A 17,237-nucleotide genomic window follows, 5' to 3' on the forward strand; every position below is an offset into this window, starting at 1 on the left:
CTGGGGATGTGCAAGAGAAACTGTTTTTGCATCTGGCTCTTAGCAGCCTTAAACTAACGTTCTCCCACACACCCTAACTATCCACCTCCTAATTTTTCTATCCCTGGGGACATTTATAATGAGTAAAAATTCTTTGCAAGGTCAAAATGAAGAATAAGCCTTCTGCTGCCTTCCCATAACCTATTGCTATGACTTTTTATAACACATGCTGCACGGCTGCTTTCAGGTCCTAGTGATAAGACGCTACAAGCCCCATCCAGCAGAAAAAGAACACTGTGGCAAGAACGGTCTACCTGCTCGCAAATGGCTCCTGTCATGGTGACGGGGAACGGCCGAACATTGCCTCTGCCCAAGTTCTCCCTCTTCCTCTGGTTGCTGAAGAGTTTGAGTTCTCTCTTCTCCTCTTCATCCAGCGAGTTACAGTATCGGACCTGGACATCAAGCAGTAACAATTTGCATTTCAGTAAAAGCTTGTTTTTTCCTCAAAAGTATAAAAATAATTATTTTTATCAGGATTAGGCAAGGTCTGAGGGCCACGACCACTTTTGGCATTTTGAGGGCACTGGTGATAGATCTAAACTCAAAATGGCTACTGTGAGATACTTACCTATTCATCAAATGACTGCCATGGCGGGCAAGACCAAGGACAAAATGGTCATTTTTCACAAGACATGCACCTCCCAGGATGCTCTCTGCCATACAGTACCGGTGGTAACTCTTCTCTTATACTACCTTTCTTGGGTTATTTCATTGACCACCAAGTAACTAACAAGAACATTATACCTTATGATGTGTCTGCATCACAGCACTGTCTGTGGGGCAGTTACCTAACTACCATACTTAAACCCAGGCTGAGCACTTTCAGTACTTCCATCAGTCTCCTTTCATGCAGTGGTGGAGTTAGATACCTGTAAACATGATCTGGTCAACTTAGGCTCCTCCCTTTATGCGGCCATATTCGGAAGTTCAGAACTAACCTGAGAATGCATACTAATTTGTTTAGGAATACACACTGTTTAAAAGAAAAGAACCACATCTCTCTGAATAAAAATACAGTGAACATTTGACCAACTTTTGACTTACTTTAAAACAATAAAACATTTGATGGAAGTTTTTAATGTAATATATAAGTATCTGTGAAAAGGGCAGACACATGACTGATATTAGTAATGATACTAATGCATTTTCCTAATGAATCATCAAAACAGGTTAAGGCATGTCTTAGACTGGGATTGAAACACAAAATGCAACACCCCAGGGAGCAGAAGGGCAGCTGTAGCCTAAGGGCACACGCCTAAAGGAACCCAAGTGAATGGAGCCCCATCAAATTTAGTGGGGAGCTCCCGTGATGGCGGTTACCTTTGTGGCCACATCCATATATATGTCTGGAATCTTCTCAAGAACTCCTAATGAGAAAGGCTTTCTGCAGCTTTGCAAGCTGGATCTCCTCTACTGAGAAGATACGTGTTGGAAACACTGTACAAGTCAGATGGAAATATTTCAGAACATGGTAACAGGAATAATACCCCTTTTATAAGAGACAGAAAGAGAACAGTATCTCTCTGATATTAGGGAAGAAGGTAGAGGGGAAATACACAAATACTGGAGAGAGGTTTCAATAAGGTAAACAGCGAAGAACCTGTTTAAGTGTGAACTGGAAGTTGATTGGTAGGGGTGGTTGAGCAGACCCTGGCAACATTCTGAAGCATTTGCTTCATTAAACATATCATACTGGTTTACAATAAAACTTAAAACCCCAAATCCTTGTTATAACCAGTAAATTAAATTAATAACTTAAAGCATGCATTAAGGGTGTGCTTTTAGGGCTTGTTAGACAGTAGTCTGTTTGGTCTCTTAATTCGCCAACAAATGTGTTCCAAAGAACTGGGGTGGTTACAAGACAAGGCTCTACCCAGAGAACTTGCAGAATTAGCTTGTGGCAATAGTAGGCAAACCTCTAGGATGATCTCAATTAGCAGGAGGACCATACAGAAAAAGGTGTTCTCTCAAGTAGCCTGGTTCCAAGATATACAGAACTTCAAAAATAAAAATATCAGATCTTTAATTTTTACCTGGAATGGTGTAACACACATTATAGCACAGACAGGAGAGGAAGGTAATTATGCCTCAGAGCTGCATCTAACCACCCATGTCTCTCAGGTGGTCCTCAGCTTAATTTCAAAAGCCAGAGATCATCTCAGGCCTCCAGTAAGAGATTGCCATCCTTCCTCTGCACCCACTTGTTTGAGAAAGAAGAACAGGCTCTCAGAAACAGAACGAGCAAGAGAGAGGGCGTCTGGAGTTTGTACTGGTTTGGATTCTGCTCATGGACTGATCATGTACTGTTTGCTTCAGTCCTACCTACCATGTCCTCTAATCATTTACCTCTGAACAAATGTACATTTGATCAGGAAAAAAAGGGCTCAACGTCCTCCAGTCAATTTGTCTAGAAGTCTTGTAAAGCTACCTTTAAGAAATACTGGCTTTTATCTACCCTGAATATGTTCCACTGAATGACCCTGAGGAGTCCTGGCAGTCTGTGAGAGACAAGAAAGCTTTTCTCTACAAACCTTCCCTACATGGGGAATAATTTTGCAGTTTTTAGTTCCTTAGCTCAAAATCCATTTGTCTCTAGAAGTAATTGTTGGAAGGGGAAGTTTATTTTTTTTATTTTACACAATCTCTATGCTGCCTCAATCGTAAGACCTCAGGGTAGCTTGCAAAATAAGAACAAAACGATGCAACTGATAACAAAATAATAAAAATGTAATAAATAAATAAATATATATTCTTTCAAAACAAGCTCCGCAGAACTATTTTAGGTGAGCCTAATGGTAGTCCTATCCCCTTTCTCTACGCAGAAACTAATACATACCCAATTAAAGCTAAAATAATTGTAAGCCCATTTAATTACTGCGCTAGACTCCTCTCACTGCCCAATCCCCAATTTGTCAAGCGGTGCCTCCTGAAGCAAATGAGTTTTCTCCACTCCTTCTTGCAGGAACCCTCAGATATCTCAGACAAATGGCTGTCCAATCTCTGAAAACCTCCAGTGATGGAACCCTCACAACTCCAGGAGACCAGCTGTTCCACTGCTTAATAGTTCTCACAGTCAGGAACTTCCTCTTATTTCAAGCTTAGATCTCTCTCAGTAAAGTTTCCACCCACTGGATCTATCCTAACCTTGGGCACAAGGAAGAACAAATCCACACCGTTTTCCCTATGACTGCCCTTCAAGTATAAAGAAGAATGATAATAGGTATAGCAACCACCCTTAGAACTGACAGTGAAGAAACTGAAGTGGTGGATAGTGTCTGCTTTTTAGGATTGACTATCAACTGTAAAGGAACAAGCAGTCAAGACATATGCCGCAGGTAGAGTAGCAATGAAGGCTTGGAAAAAATATTCAGCTATCATGCAGGCAATGGCTTTCCCTGTGACATTTGATGAAAGTGGAAGTTGTATGTGGAGAAGCAGGATAGAAAAGGCATTGCTGCTTTTGAAATTTAGGTTGGACAAGACTGTTGAAAATAGTTGTACACCTCTTTGTGTGTGGGACTAATATATTGGAATACTGAGGTGCTTTCCAGTATTTAGCATTTCAATGTTACACTCAATCATTTTAAAATAAATCATGCCTTTATTTTCCAGCCAGAACATTTAAGTTCACTGAACGCTGACAGTGGATTGACATTGGCGGAAGAAGGTATGATCAAGTGTCTAAGTGATGAAAAACATTTTTTAAAACTTGGTATTGAAAATGTATCATTAGTTATAGGCCTTCAGTTAACAGGGGTATGTAGGCCACAGTTTTAATATAAAAAGAAATCACAGTATCCCTGTTTCAGAATTGGGGAAGAGCTGTGATCTTTAAAAACTCTCTTACCTTCCCCTCTCTCTTCTGTGTGGTTTGATTTCAAGATCTCTGCTCTCTGCCATATCCACAGCATCTATTTATCTTTTATTAATGGTAAGGCTTTAAAAAAAAAGATGTTAACTTAATAATTATAACCTTGTTTCACAGAGGGGCTTTTGAGCTTCAGTCTCTGTAGTAAATCTCAAACTTCCAGTGGCATGTGTCATTCTTAATAGGACAACAGTGCTAAGTTAAGCTCTTAAATATTATGGCCAAGGCAGCAGTTGCCTATTACAGATCCCTAACCCTCTGACTAATGATTAGAGCACCATCCTAGGGCTGAAAAAAAAAGCTAAGCTTAAAATCCATTCTTTCCATGAAGCTCACCTACAGCAGTAATCTTAGGTCATTCACTATCTTTCAGCTTAACCTGCCTCCCAGAGTTATCAGGAAGATGAAAGGAGGGGAGAGCAATCACTTAATGTTCCTCGGAGGGAAGTGAGATAAAACAGTAATGGGGCGAGGGGAACATTGGTTCTTTGGTGGTGGACTTAATGTTTTGGTCACAGTCTCAGTGTTTACTCCCCCTGCACCACCTCTCCATTACCTCCCTCAGGTGGAACTATTGATATCATTACATTCAGCAACAAAACCAACAAGACAAGGCCAACTTTCAGCTCAGATGGAAACAACCATTTGAAACAGAAGTTCCTGAGTTCCTAAACGTCTGATCGAATGGTTGCTTCATTTCACAAGCTGCTTAAGATGGCTGTCAGTTCCTGGGAAAAGTTGAATCCACTCCACGTGCAACAGAGTTTCCCTCAAACTGCAGCAGGACTATAGAACTGGAAAAAAGAAGACCCACATCAGTCCCTAATTAGCACAAGGAGGGTTTTTCCCAATTTCTGTGCCAAATAATCCTTTCTTTCTGTCCTGCTGAAGGAGAGAGAAAACCCAAGTATTTTGCTACCAGCCGTCAGTCGGCTCTGTATTCATGTACCTTTCTGGTCCTTGTGACTGAGCTAATTTATACTATTTTATTAAGCAGACAGGTGCCAAGGGCACCTTCATCTGGTCTCTGCCATCTTGTAGGATCCTTTCTGCTTCATCTTCTGTATCTGCATGTGACATTAACATGCAGATGTTTAAAAATACACAAAGTGCATCTACTGACAAGTTGAGAATTAAGAGGACCAGATCAGAAAAACAAGTGAGATTTGACTCTTTTCTTCCCTTCTGCATTTTTTAGAGAAAATGCTTTATCTGCAGCTAACTGTGCAGAGAGGAAATCCCCTATTGCCAGCAATGCAAATTAGATACATATAAACATACAGACATACCCTTCCTGTTATCCCTGGCAATCCTTGGACTTCTCAGCCAACAACACATCATCGTCTGCCCACAAAAATACATATATATTCGGACCAAGGCACCTCTAACATCACCGCAAATATTCCTTATATATATATTTTTTTCAAAAATACACCAAAGAATCAAGAGGATATCAGACATCCCTTTCGTACTTCCTGCTCAATGTCAAACTGTTGGGCATTTCATTTATTTTCACATTTGTTTTATTTCCATCCTGTACTGTACCATTCTTATTGCATTCAGCAACCAATCTTCAACTCTGTATTTACACAAAATGCTCCTTAATTCAAGCCTCTTCACTTCATCAAACACTTTCTCTAAATCAACAAATAAGCCTACTTTTTCACATTCATGTTTTTCCATGACTTACCAAAGAGGAAAACTCTGGTCTGCACATGCCCTGCTTGGCATAAAGCCTCACTGCACATCTGACGTTTTGCTCAATGTTTTCTGTTGTACATTTTATTTTATTTATTTTATCACATTTCTTCACCGCCCATCTCGATCTGTCAAACACTTTCGCAGACAAACAAATATCCCCTGCACTTTCAGTCTTGCTATGCTTCCTTTTATGTCAGGAAACAAGAACAGTATTCTTCCACTCTTCGGGCAGAGATGCATCCTGCGAACACATGAACAAATGGCACCGCCACTCCATACACCAACCTCATCCATTGCAGATGTGTAACCATTTCCCTAACTGCACCACCTTGCCGTATTTCAGTCTTTCTCAACCTCAGCAACTTTAAGATGTGTGGACTTCAACTCCCAGAGTACCCTGGCCAGCACTGCAGTATTGTGGAGGTTGAGAAACACTGCCATATTTCAACATTGTCACAGCATTCATGGCTCCCCACGCATCATTTTTATGGCGCTCATTTAATTTCCACTTTTCATTATTCCGTACAAAAATAAAATACTCTTTCCAGCATTCCCTCATTTTGGTTTGACCCTAAGTAAGTTCATCACTTTTATTTTTAATTCAATTCTCCATGCTGGAGACACCAAATTCCCAAACAAGTTTTTATTTCCATCAAAATTGCTCTGCATTTCCTCTGCCACTTATCGTTATGTCTTGTGAGCCTTACTTTACACTGGCATTCACAGTTGTTTGTTGCAGAAGTAGAGCAAGCCACCTGTTTTAATGTGCCCTGAGGGTGAAGCCATATACAACTAGAATGAATAACATGATTGTCGGTATAAATGTGTTTTTTCCAATTGCCCAATTTAATGCTAGAGTAAGAAAAGTGAAAATCTAGCAACTATCAGAAGAACATGCTTCCTTATCCTGTAAAATTTTGGAAAACACGAGCAACCATGCTATATGCTGGCAAAATGTTTCCTATAGTACAGACAAAATGTACGCTATAACATAAAAGTTTCAAAATCTGTAGCTATTCTTACTTCAGAAGTTGTAAATTGTTCTTATTTTCACTCTAAAAGAGCTTTCCCAAGAATATATTCTACGTCATGCAGCTCAGATAGCAACTTTAGAGCCTCAAAGGTAAGTCATATTGAAATTAATAGAATTTACTTACGAATTGGACTACCTACTGGAATTGAAATTCAACACATATAAAGTTAAAGCATGAACTATTTATACAATAATACAAATAGGCATTACGTAAACATGCATTTTTTTTACTGAAACATGAGGATTTGGGGCTTTTTCACCTAGCTAAAAGCAGATACAGAGAATGGGGATTTCTTCCATATATTTTTAACACTCCACCAAAAAACCCCAAGGGTTTTGCAAAACAACCCTTTAACAAATCCTCTGCCAGAGACGCAGTTAGCTGGCTAATTGGTACATGCAACCAAAATATCAGAATGATGGCCTGTCCCCTGCTATGTGCACTCCAAATCAATATTTCCCCAATGATTTCTAAATGACTCACCTCATTGTCATGTGGAGGCAGCTGGTGCAGAAGCTGCTTGATACGGGCTTTCTCCCCAGGGCTGTTGACATAGGGTACTTTGTCTTCTGGTAGGCAGCTGTAGTATTGATGAACCTAAATGTTAGAAAAGGAGGGCTGCAGTACAATGTCTTGGTTTCTGGTTGGGACATATTTGCTTACAGCAAGAAACAAACCAAATACTCTGAGCAGCAACAATTACTCAACAGCTGGAGTTGCATGCAATACACACACGCGCAGAGATATACAACTTTCCTTACGAGGAAGCCCATTTGACAGAAATGGAAGTTTGTTTGACGTAAGGGTCAAAGCGAGAGAAAAACACTAGCTGTTTTCAGTCTAATGCGCCAAGGTTGTTCTTTTACCGTCTTCTCGGTTAGTCTCCAGAATGTGAGCATGTTTCCCTTGGCTAGATGGATCTGTCAGCACCTGCCTTTGTAAGCATAGGTTAAGACGCTACTCCTTGGCATTCAATCTATGACTGGGTAACTGAGCCTCCACCTACACAGCAGCCCTGAAGGCCTTTTCTGTAACAATTTGTGAAAATAATCAGTAGATAAGATCTGTCGGAAGGCTGAATGTTCTCTTTAAGACTCAGAGTATGTAATTAAAAACCAACATGAAAACTGCAACAGACTAAGCAGTCCACAAGACCAGGTCCCAGAAAATGCCATTTATAGTACGTGCATTTATGATGTACAGACATCTCCAGTTTATCCCACTGCTGCAGCTAAGGGCTCTAAAGAAACAGTACAGGGTTGTCTGATGCACACATGAAAGAAACAGGTCTTGACCGCAATGCCAAACCCACTATCTTGCAGATTTTGACCCTCCCACTCTCTGGATACTGCTGGTCTGGAACTTAGCTACGTGAATTTATATTTCATTTCACATCATATCAAGTCATTATATAGTTTACTTCATTTTGGCACATTGTAACATATGATTTTACCCAGTGTGGTTTGGAAACTATGGCTTATTGCTTAGAACATTATGTGAACCTAGCTTTATTTTTTTTTTCAGCAAATCAAGGTAAAACAAACAATAGTTTAGAATAATATGTTCTCCCTGCTGTTCTGATGTGAGGACGACAGAAAGTATAGGCAGTGAACAAGTTGTTACAGGATGAGTTAGTGGCCAGATGCTAAGGGGTTCAAAAGTTGTGCTCATCAGAAGAGAGATCTGGAATGTAAAAATAGTAATTGTACAGAGTATATCCAAACACAAGATATTCCAAAATGTTCCAAGCCAAGAATTTTGAATACATTCCCTACTATCACAGTACAGTCATGACAAACAGTATCTTGAGATCTAACCAGGCTGAATGATCATTAAAATGTATGAATGATGCTGAGGTATTTCAGCATCGCATATTAAAAAATGCAAAGGAAGAAATTCAGCCAAGTTAATCTAGCATTGCATATTAAAAAAGAGCTGGAGAGAAGAGAAGCTTGAAGTCCCATCTTCCAGTCCATCAAATATCACCTCCAAGAATGTTCCAAGGGGATTTTTCACATCCTATTGTTCCTTGGTTAACAAGGTGGGTTTCATTGGTGCGTATGGTCTGAATGAGTAAGTGAATGCTCATATTGGTAAAATAAAGGTTTTAAAATCTACCAGTAACCTCCTGCCCTTGTTGGATAGTGTTCACTCATCTTGCCCTGATGCTGCATAAAAAGATTCTTAATTCTATAATAGAGGGTCATTAACAAGGCCATGCATCTCACATCTTGAACTTCAGAATTTCCTACTACCTACTTTCCTACTAATTGACAATCCAAGTTAAATATTTCACCTCAATCAAGATGATTATTGCAGGATGTTCTGTCTTGATAGACATACTTTTCTATATCTATCAACATAATCAGTTCTTGAAAATGTGGAAATGTAACAATCAGTTCTTGAAGATGTGAGATCTTCGTTCTCACAACCATTTAAACAACAGAAGGTTATGGTCTTTTAAAATCTGCCTAAATCATTAGTACTTCTAAAATCTGGTTCCAAGATACATTGAGCCATAGCTGGCAGGCAGGCAGGCAGGCAGAGAGATAATCCTCACCCAGGCCTTTGGCAAGGGGAGAGTAAGACCCCTCACTTCATCACGCTTGCCATCTTTTATCTTTATGCTTTATTGATTTTATTGTGATTTCTTTGGTTGGTTGTTGTGAGCCACCCAGAGTTGTTGAGAGTCAGGCGGCATACGAGTTTAATAGATGATGATGATGATGATGATGATGATGATGATGATGATGATGATAGCTGCTACATAGATCCCTGACACTCTGAAGCATCTTTTTGCCTTTGAATTTGAAGTGCTGCAGAGCCCTAGTGAGTAGTATAACTATTATTTTAAAAACTGAAAGGAATATGGATGTTATCTAAGAGAGATCGATCACCTTTAATACAGTTCTAAACTTGATGGATCAGATCCAGGAGCATTCATATTTAGAGAAGACCAACTGAAATCAATGGGGCATGTTACTTGTGATTTCAGTACTTTATAAAATTGTCTGATCTAACTCTTATGTGTAGGAATGGGGCAAGATAAGATATTCTCAGATTTTACACTGAGAGGAAAGCAGAAATTAAGCTTCTCAAGAGAGCCAGGAAGGGACACAGATGGTAAATTAAAATTGCTACTCATCATAACTGTGGTGACCTTTTAGCCCGTTATAGCTCATCCAGTCCACACTCCAGTCCAAGCAGGAGTCCAACAAGGATTCCAACACATCTGGTGAAGACTGAAAGTATCCCTAATTGTTATCCACAAGGAGATAGCAGCCAGCTCTACACCCCTACAACATCTACTCCCAGTGGTTTCATTTATATTTATATTTACATGTATAAATATAAATATAAATATATATTTGTATGTATATTTTATATATTTGTATGTAAATATACATACAAACTAGCTTGGGATACAGAATAGATCCTTATAGTAACCTGCAGTCCAAAGGGCTTCGGAAAGAACCATAATCCCCCAAGACAACCTTCGTGAACCTGCCCTCAGGATATCATAGAATCATAACGTTAGATGGCATCTTGAGGTTTTCTAGTCCTAGGTGTAAGTTTAACCATGTCAGCTGTGATTCCAACTCCCAACAGCAGTTCAAGAGGTTTCTATAATCAATGCTGTTAAAGATAAAGATAGATCCAGAAGCACAAACTGGGAACTGTTAAGCCTGCTGTCCATCAAGAAGACTATGTCATGCCCTGGTTTAAAACCAGAATGAAATTGATTCATAAAATCAGTTTAATTTGGAGATGCTCAGCCACTACCTACTGACACCTTGGCCAAGAAAACTATATTTGAAATTGTTCTGTAACTAAAAGTAACCATGAAAAACAAATAACTCACATTACAGAATGACACTCTGCTATTTTACTGGGATGCTGGCTGGGGAATTCTGGGAGTTGAAAGCCACACATCTTCAAGCTGCCAAGGTTGAGAAACACTGATCTAATCCCTGAACACGCAGGTTACTCTGAGCATGAATAAATGCAACCAATTTTAAACAAGAATAGATGAAGCAATCCTTGACCATATAGCATGTGTGATGACTGATATTTTAAACCCAGATTCCAATCACTCCCATTCTCACCATTACCTTCAGTAGTTGCAGGAATTGCTCAATGTCTAATCAAACTTCCCTATCAGTACTTAACTGCCTCCTTCCCCTGTGACTCCAACACTTAAGATTATCTACTTCTGAGCATCTATGTCTAGCATCACCTTGATACTGGGTAAATTGAGGAGTAATTTATACTTGATTGACTCCAAAATTATGACATACAACTCTCTAAGGCAAGAAGTGAACGTTTGGCAAGAAATGATAATGTTTTTAAATCATTTTTAATAATGAATGTTTTATATATTTATTGGTTTTTTAATTAAGTGTTGTACGCTGCCCAGAGTCACTTTTTTGTGAGATGGGTGGCTATGCAAATTTGATAAATAAATTTGATAAATAAACACGTTTGAACGGCAATCAGGTTATCACATGAGTATTTGTTTCTTGGCTACTACACAAAAACAACAACAACAACAACACTGTGCACGATGCTTTTAAGCATTTCAACTGGGAAGTTTTCTATTTGATGCTGAGAAGCCTGCTGGGGCTATTTCTCATCAGATTAGAAAAACAGCTCTACAGGCATGGGCAAATGAGTTGGGAAAATTTAACCTGACCAAAAAAACCCCACACAAAATCCTCAAAGAAAGCAGGTCCTGACCTGCATCTCATCACCTAAAATGAACTACAGATGGTTAAGAAAAGCTGGATCTCTTTCCATAAATATTCCATTCAGGTAAACCCACAAAAATTATTGCCTACCATGATTTTTTTTCCACTGACATACAATCACCTGCCCATCCTCCCTGGGTGATTTCATTTCCTTATTATGCAGATAAATCCTTCAGGTCTCCATTAAATTATTTTCTGAAGCTTTGAGTTTTATCACCCCTTGGAATCATCTGACATACCTTTTTCTTAACTGTAAAAAGGTATACATCGCTAAAAGAGAATACCCAGAAGATTGTTATGATATGTAAGTGCTCTCACACTGTTATTACATCACTTGGGATAAATAAATCTTGCCAGCCTCTTTTGCACATGGATTACCCAGATGCCTTCACATTTCTCTCTCAGAATGGTAACTGAGCATTAACTCTTTATAAGTGACTATTTCTGCCATCTATTTATGTCTTTTCACGCAGGTGATCTTTTACAAGTTCTGAAGAACCTGTCATAAACAGAAAGGGTCAAGGTCAACAGTGAACTAGAAAAACATGAAATACAGAATCCACTATTAAAAATGAACATGAAGCTTATAAGACTCACAACAGTCCTAAGTTGAATGCTGCTGACTGGATTTGCCCAAATAATTTGTGAGACTTTTATTTATTTATTTAAAAAATTCTCAGGACACTTTTTGGTAGAACCCTTGAAGCAACATACTATCAAGTTTTAACTACATTAAAAAGAACTAATGATCACAGAGCAATTAAAAACAAAAATAGGAAGAACAGGAAGAAGTGGTAAGCAGATCTCCTGGAAAGTGTATCGTCATATCAATTAAAAGATGCGCAGAAAAATCTTCTGACAATTTCCACTATCTAGCTAACATGGACTCAAGCTAGAACGCAGAGAAACTTTCAAGGCAAATTTGATTCTGAAGGGTGAGAACAACACTGTCCAGAACATACTGCATCACCAATTCAAGTCTATTAATCAGCTTTCCCTTAAATCAGCCATACATCTATCTTATCTACATAGATTCCATCTGTAGGTTCAAATCCAGTCATCACCAATTTAGACCTTCACTGGTGTTCTGGTGGGGAAAAAGAAGGCAGCATTTTGTGCCATCTACACATTTTTGCTGCTTCTCCTCCAGAATGGCAGACATTAGCCAATACAAGATACAGGGCAGGTCTGATTAGATTCAAGACTGTTGAAAACTGAATAAAACGGTTTCATCCAGTATAACTTGGGAACGGATATATGCCAACAAAAAAGCATATACAACTGTATAGAATATGCTACAATTCCACCTTGCCTTGGCATAGCCCTAGCTGCTAATAATTCAGCTCTAATAAGGAAGTTTAAAATATATGCGCTTTCCCTTTAAAATTTCAACATACAGTGTTGAATTATGTCCACACTTCTGTATGTCTCTCATAAAAGAAGGTGAATTAGGACAGCCATTAATTAGACACCGATGAATCCTACTATCATAAGTCAATGAATGGGTAGTTCATTAAAAAACGGCTGATTGGCCAAGGGAGTAGATTCAATTACCAATGCACTACCATGAAGATGGGGACCTAATTCTACATTGTTTCCCCTATTTTGTGTTCCCTATATTGTTCCCCTGTTTTGTGTTCCCTATATCACTATCACATACACTGGGTAGCTGGTACTGCTGCCAAAGTAAACAAACAAACGACAGAGCTGAATGGCTGGCTGTTGGTCTGAAGGAATTCAGCACAGAGCACACTGAATTTGGGTGTGTTCTCCATAATCTTCGTAAAATGTTCTGTTAGTTATAAATAATAGAAGGCAGTACAGTAGATTGATAGATGGACGGCACAAAGTTGCCATCCTAGGTGCAGTTTCAAAAACAGTAGTCTTTGGAGCTGTGACAATTCTGAGAACTTAGAGGAAAAGAGTTTCTGTATCTTTATGTGAGATCGTTCTGTAGAACAGGGTTTTTATTACTGGTGCAGCGTAATAAATTTGCATGCTGTGTGGTGGTACTTACTCGGGAATAAATTGTTATCTCCTTTGGTGATGTGCAAAACTGGCTTGGACTGATTCAGAGGCTCTGCATTCGCTTTGGAGATGGAATCCTAACCCAGCCTTGGAAATTCAGCTAGAACTTTCTTGGACAGAATTGGATGAGAATTTATCTTTTATGAAGAGATGAAGTAGATCAGATGTCAAAAAATAGATACATGTTTGTGTTAGGTGCCAGGTGCAGTCACATACTGATGGATGGAAGGAAGGGAGGAAGGAAGGGAGGAAGGAATTTTTAGCAGAATTGGACAAGCTTTGTAAGAATGGGTGAGCCTTCTCCCAAATTTCACATAAATTCATACACTCTGTGTGCGTGCATGCGTGCGTGAGCGCACATGCGTACACACGGGCTGCCTTTCCAGTTCGGACTGCAGAAGTTTCAAAACATAATGTATCTATGATTTTTGTAGACGACTGTTAGGAAAGTGAGGAACAGCACAGAATGTTATTCATACGGAAGGCCACCAGAGATAAATGTGAAATCCAGTGCAACTATTGATATAACACAAATGCTCCGCATGGTAGAATTGAAAATGTTGGAAGCAATGAAGAGAATTGCTAAAACAGGTCTAGTCTTGCATCAAGCAAAATCTTGGAGAACCTTCCAACTAAGAATTTCAGAAATTGGTCAGAGAAAAGAACGGCAAAGTTTTTTATAAATGGGAATCTTTCCTCCTTTTTCCAAAAATACTGTTTTTCATTTTGCCACAGAGAGGAGCAGTTCAAACAATAAGGAGTTAAATAAAGATACTGCCAGTAAGAAGGTAATAAGCATGTTAGGAATTAACAGTTCCTTCAAGCATAAAGGAAAAAATGAGGTGGTGGTGGGGAGCTTTCTAAATGAAGCAACCAGGAGAAATTCTCTTTCAACTTGAGCCAATTTTATTCAAAGGAATTGAGAGAAAGAATTACAGTAGCTTGCAATGCATATACTTCTGTATCAGTCATATTTGGTATTTCACTTGTTGTCTTTCTCTTCTTTTTACATTCTTCAGTTTTAAAAGTCAGCTGTATGTTCCTCAGAGGGAACTAAAATCTTGGAGGGATTTCTTTAAACGCTTTGGGAAATGGATGGAGAATTTAGACACAATAATTGACATGCAGCAATGGGGGATTTCAATGGAAAAACATTACATTTACACCAAATATTATACTTAGAGAAAACTGGCATAAGTTGTTTTGCTGCTGATACATTACTCCAGTAATGGACAGTTCATTTTTTAAAAATGGTTGGAAATGTAAAGATCAGATTGGATTATTTTTCCATCTTTGGTGGCAGCACTGTAAAGCTCAACACAATTTATAATAGGATGAAATGATTTCTAAAAGCTGAAATTTCCTTTTCAGCCTTCCATTTTTTAATTAAATATTACTAAACCTTATATTCCCACAAAGAATACCAAACTAGCTTCTTATATGGTTAACTGCTGCAAGGATAGGTAAAGGTAAAGGTAAAGGTTTCCCTTGACGTAAAGTCCAGTCATGTCCGACTCTAGGGGGCGGTGCTCATCTCCGTTTCTAAGCCTTGGAGCCGGCGTTGTCCCTAAGGACCCGTCCGTGGTCATGTGGCCGGCATGACTCACGGAACGCCGTTACCTTCCCGCCGAAGCGGTACCAATTAATCTACTCACATTTGCATGTTTTCGAACTGCTTGGTGTGCAGGAGCTGGGACGAGCAACGGGAGCTCACCCCGCCGCGTGGTTTCGAACCGCCGACCTTCCGATCGGCAGCTCAGCGGTTTAACCCGCAGCGCCACCGCGTCCCTTGCTGCAAGGATACTTGACATTTTTTATTGCATACAGTTCCTTCTGTAGAAAAATGGCTAATTAAGTTCTGGGAGTACACCTCAATGTCCAAAATAAGTTTGTATTTAAAATGTAAATCTGACACAGACTTTAATTCAACTTGGAAATCATATATGGGCTTGTATCACATCTGAAATTTGAGGTCCTCTTAATATAGTCTTAACATTTTAACTCTCAATTATCTGTTAAATAAGGATAGTTCTTTCACTGTTTGGACAGAAATTACTTTGTGATATATACTGTGCTGATTTGCTGTTGAAATGTACAAACTAATTGGATTTTAACAGTGACATGCAGTTTTTAAAACGATATATTCAGTTATGTCAGACCAACTAATGAAACATAGAAATTCTTTTCTAATAAACATAGTCTTATTTAATTCTGTGATGCTTGTAAATTCCGTTTCTTCCCTTTGTATTTTGTATTTCTTTTTTTCCTCTTCTCTTTTCTTGTCTTCTTTTTCCTTTCTCAAAAATGTTTAATAAAGCTTTGCGAACTCTAGAAATTCCAGGCCATTTTATTTTGCTTGTTCATTTTCTCTCTCTCTCTCTCGCTTTTAAAAGATTAATAAAAATGATTTTTAAAAAACAGACATTCCAGTAATTTCTCTGAGAAATAGCATCCACGAGCAAGGAATTATGCATAATAAAATGACACTCAGCTGCTGTGCTAGATCAATCTATCTAGTTCACCATGGCCAACCAGATCTACATGAGAGGCCAGTTGGTAAAAGTAGCATCCAGAAAAATCCAAAATGTGTAGTGTCTTGAAAAGTAAAACTTTCCCATACATATTTTAAGCATTTTTAAATATTTGTTCCCATGCTTTCCTAGCCAGGCTGTTAGCGTACTCAGAGATAGCTGTCTCTGGTTTTGATTACTAAAACCAGCCAGAAATCACATTCTGCTTATACTGCAATTCTAAATGTGCTTATGTGAAAGTCAGGCTGAAATAACACAAATCACAAAATTTCCTGCAGAATAACTGCAACGGCTATCTGAAGCTCCAATGTGTGATGTGAACTGGAGGATATTTAATCTGTTCAACTCACTGTAGCGAACCTTTAAATGAATCTCCAAGATGATTCAAAGTGTTAAATTGGATCAGGTACCCTTGAACTGTTGTGGAGATGTCTGAAGCAATGTGGTGATGCTAGGGACTTTCTTGTGTTTTCTGGAATGGCAGACCCTCAAATACTGTTGTAGATTTCCTTTCAGAAGGGAACAAAGTCGAAGGGAGTGGATTAAGCTGTGTGAAGTTCTCTCTGATGCTAATCCTGCAGCAAATCACAACCCTGATAATGTCACTGGCCATCCTTCTGCATCATTCACCTACAGTGATGACATTTCCCAAGTCTAAAGGAAGGATGCCAAGCCTAGCAGCCAAGAAATCCAGTGATCAGAAGTAGAAAGGTGGATCCTGCTTTTTAAGATCTTGGTTTAGGAAACCCAGGGTTTTACATCATATGGAGATTTTTCATTTGGCCTCCCTCCACATCATTTCCAGAAGCAAACCCTTCCAGTAAGCCCTGCCAACCAGCCTGTCAGCCCAGAAAATCAAGTGGACAGAAGGTGGGGGAAGCTTCAATCTTTAGTAAGAAGCAAGAGAGAAGAAAAGTTTTGGATAGTTTTTATTTTAAAATTGGAGGAGGACTGCTTCTGCATTACTTCAGCATAACTTCTTTGTAGGCTCTTTGCTGGACAGTTTGGAGGTGCTGTGATGTCTTTTCCTCATCCCTGCTATTTCTGCCTTACACGCACTCGTTTAAAAAGTTCCTGTAATGAAACCCTTGAAGGTATCTGGCTGAAACTCTGCAAGGTTTTTTGTGTGGAAAAAAATTGCACAAGGCAGGTTCAAAACTTACCTGTTAATTGGCATGCTATTGCAACTTGTTTTGTTTAAATGTGAATTTAAATATTTATTCCTCCATTTATATTCTGATGGAATTTATCATGTGGTTTTTCTGAATATTCAGACTTAACAGCATAC

At 38.9% G+C, this 17,237-nt stretch overlaps 1 protein-coding gene across 1 annotated transcript in view; it reads right to left on the reverse strand.

The window, feature by feature from the left end:
• The window catches only part of PRICKLE2 (prickle planar cell polarity protein 2), a 291,314-nt gene that overhangs the window by 61,533 nt on the left and 212,544 nt on the right, over positions 1-17,237 (reverse strand). Inside the window, exons 3-4 of the mRNA XM_063291533.1 lie at positions 7,126-7,239; positions 294-431 (exon numbers count right to left, since the gene is read on the reverse strand). Coding sequence (XP_063147603.1) covers positions 294-431; positions 7,126-7,239 — 252 coding nt within the window. The remainder of the gene's footprint in view (positions 1-293; positions 432-7,125; positions 7,240-17,237) is intronic.

The sequence above is a fragment of the Candoia aspera genome, chromosome 2 (assembly GCF_035149785.1).
Source record: "Candoia aspera isolate rCanAsp1 chromosome 2, rCanAsp1.hap2, whole genome shotgun sequence".
Taxonomy (NCBI): Eukaryota; Metazoa; Chordata; class Lepidosauria; order Squamata; family Boidae; genus Candoia; species Candoia aspera.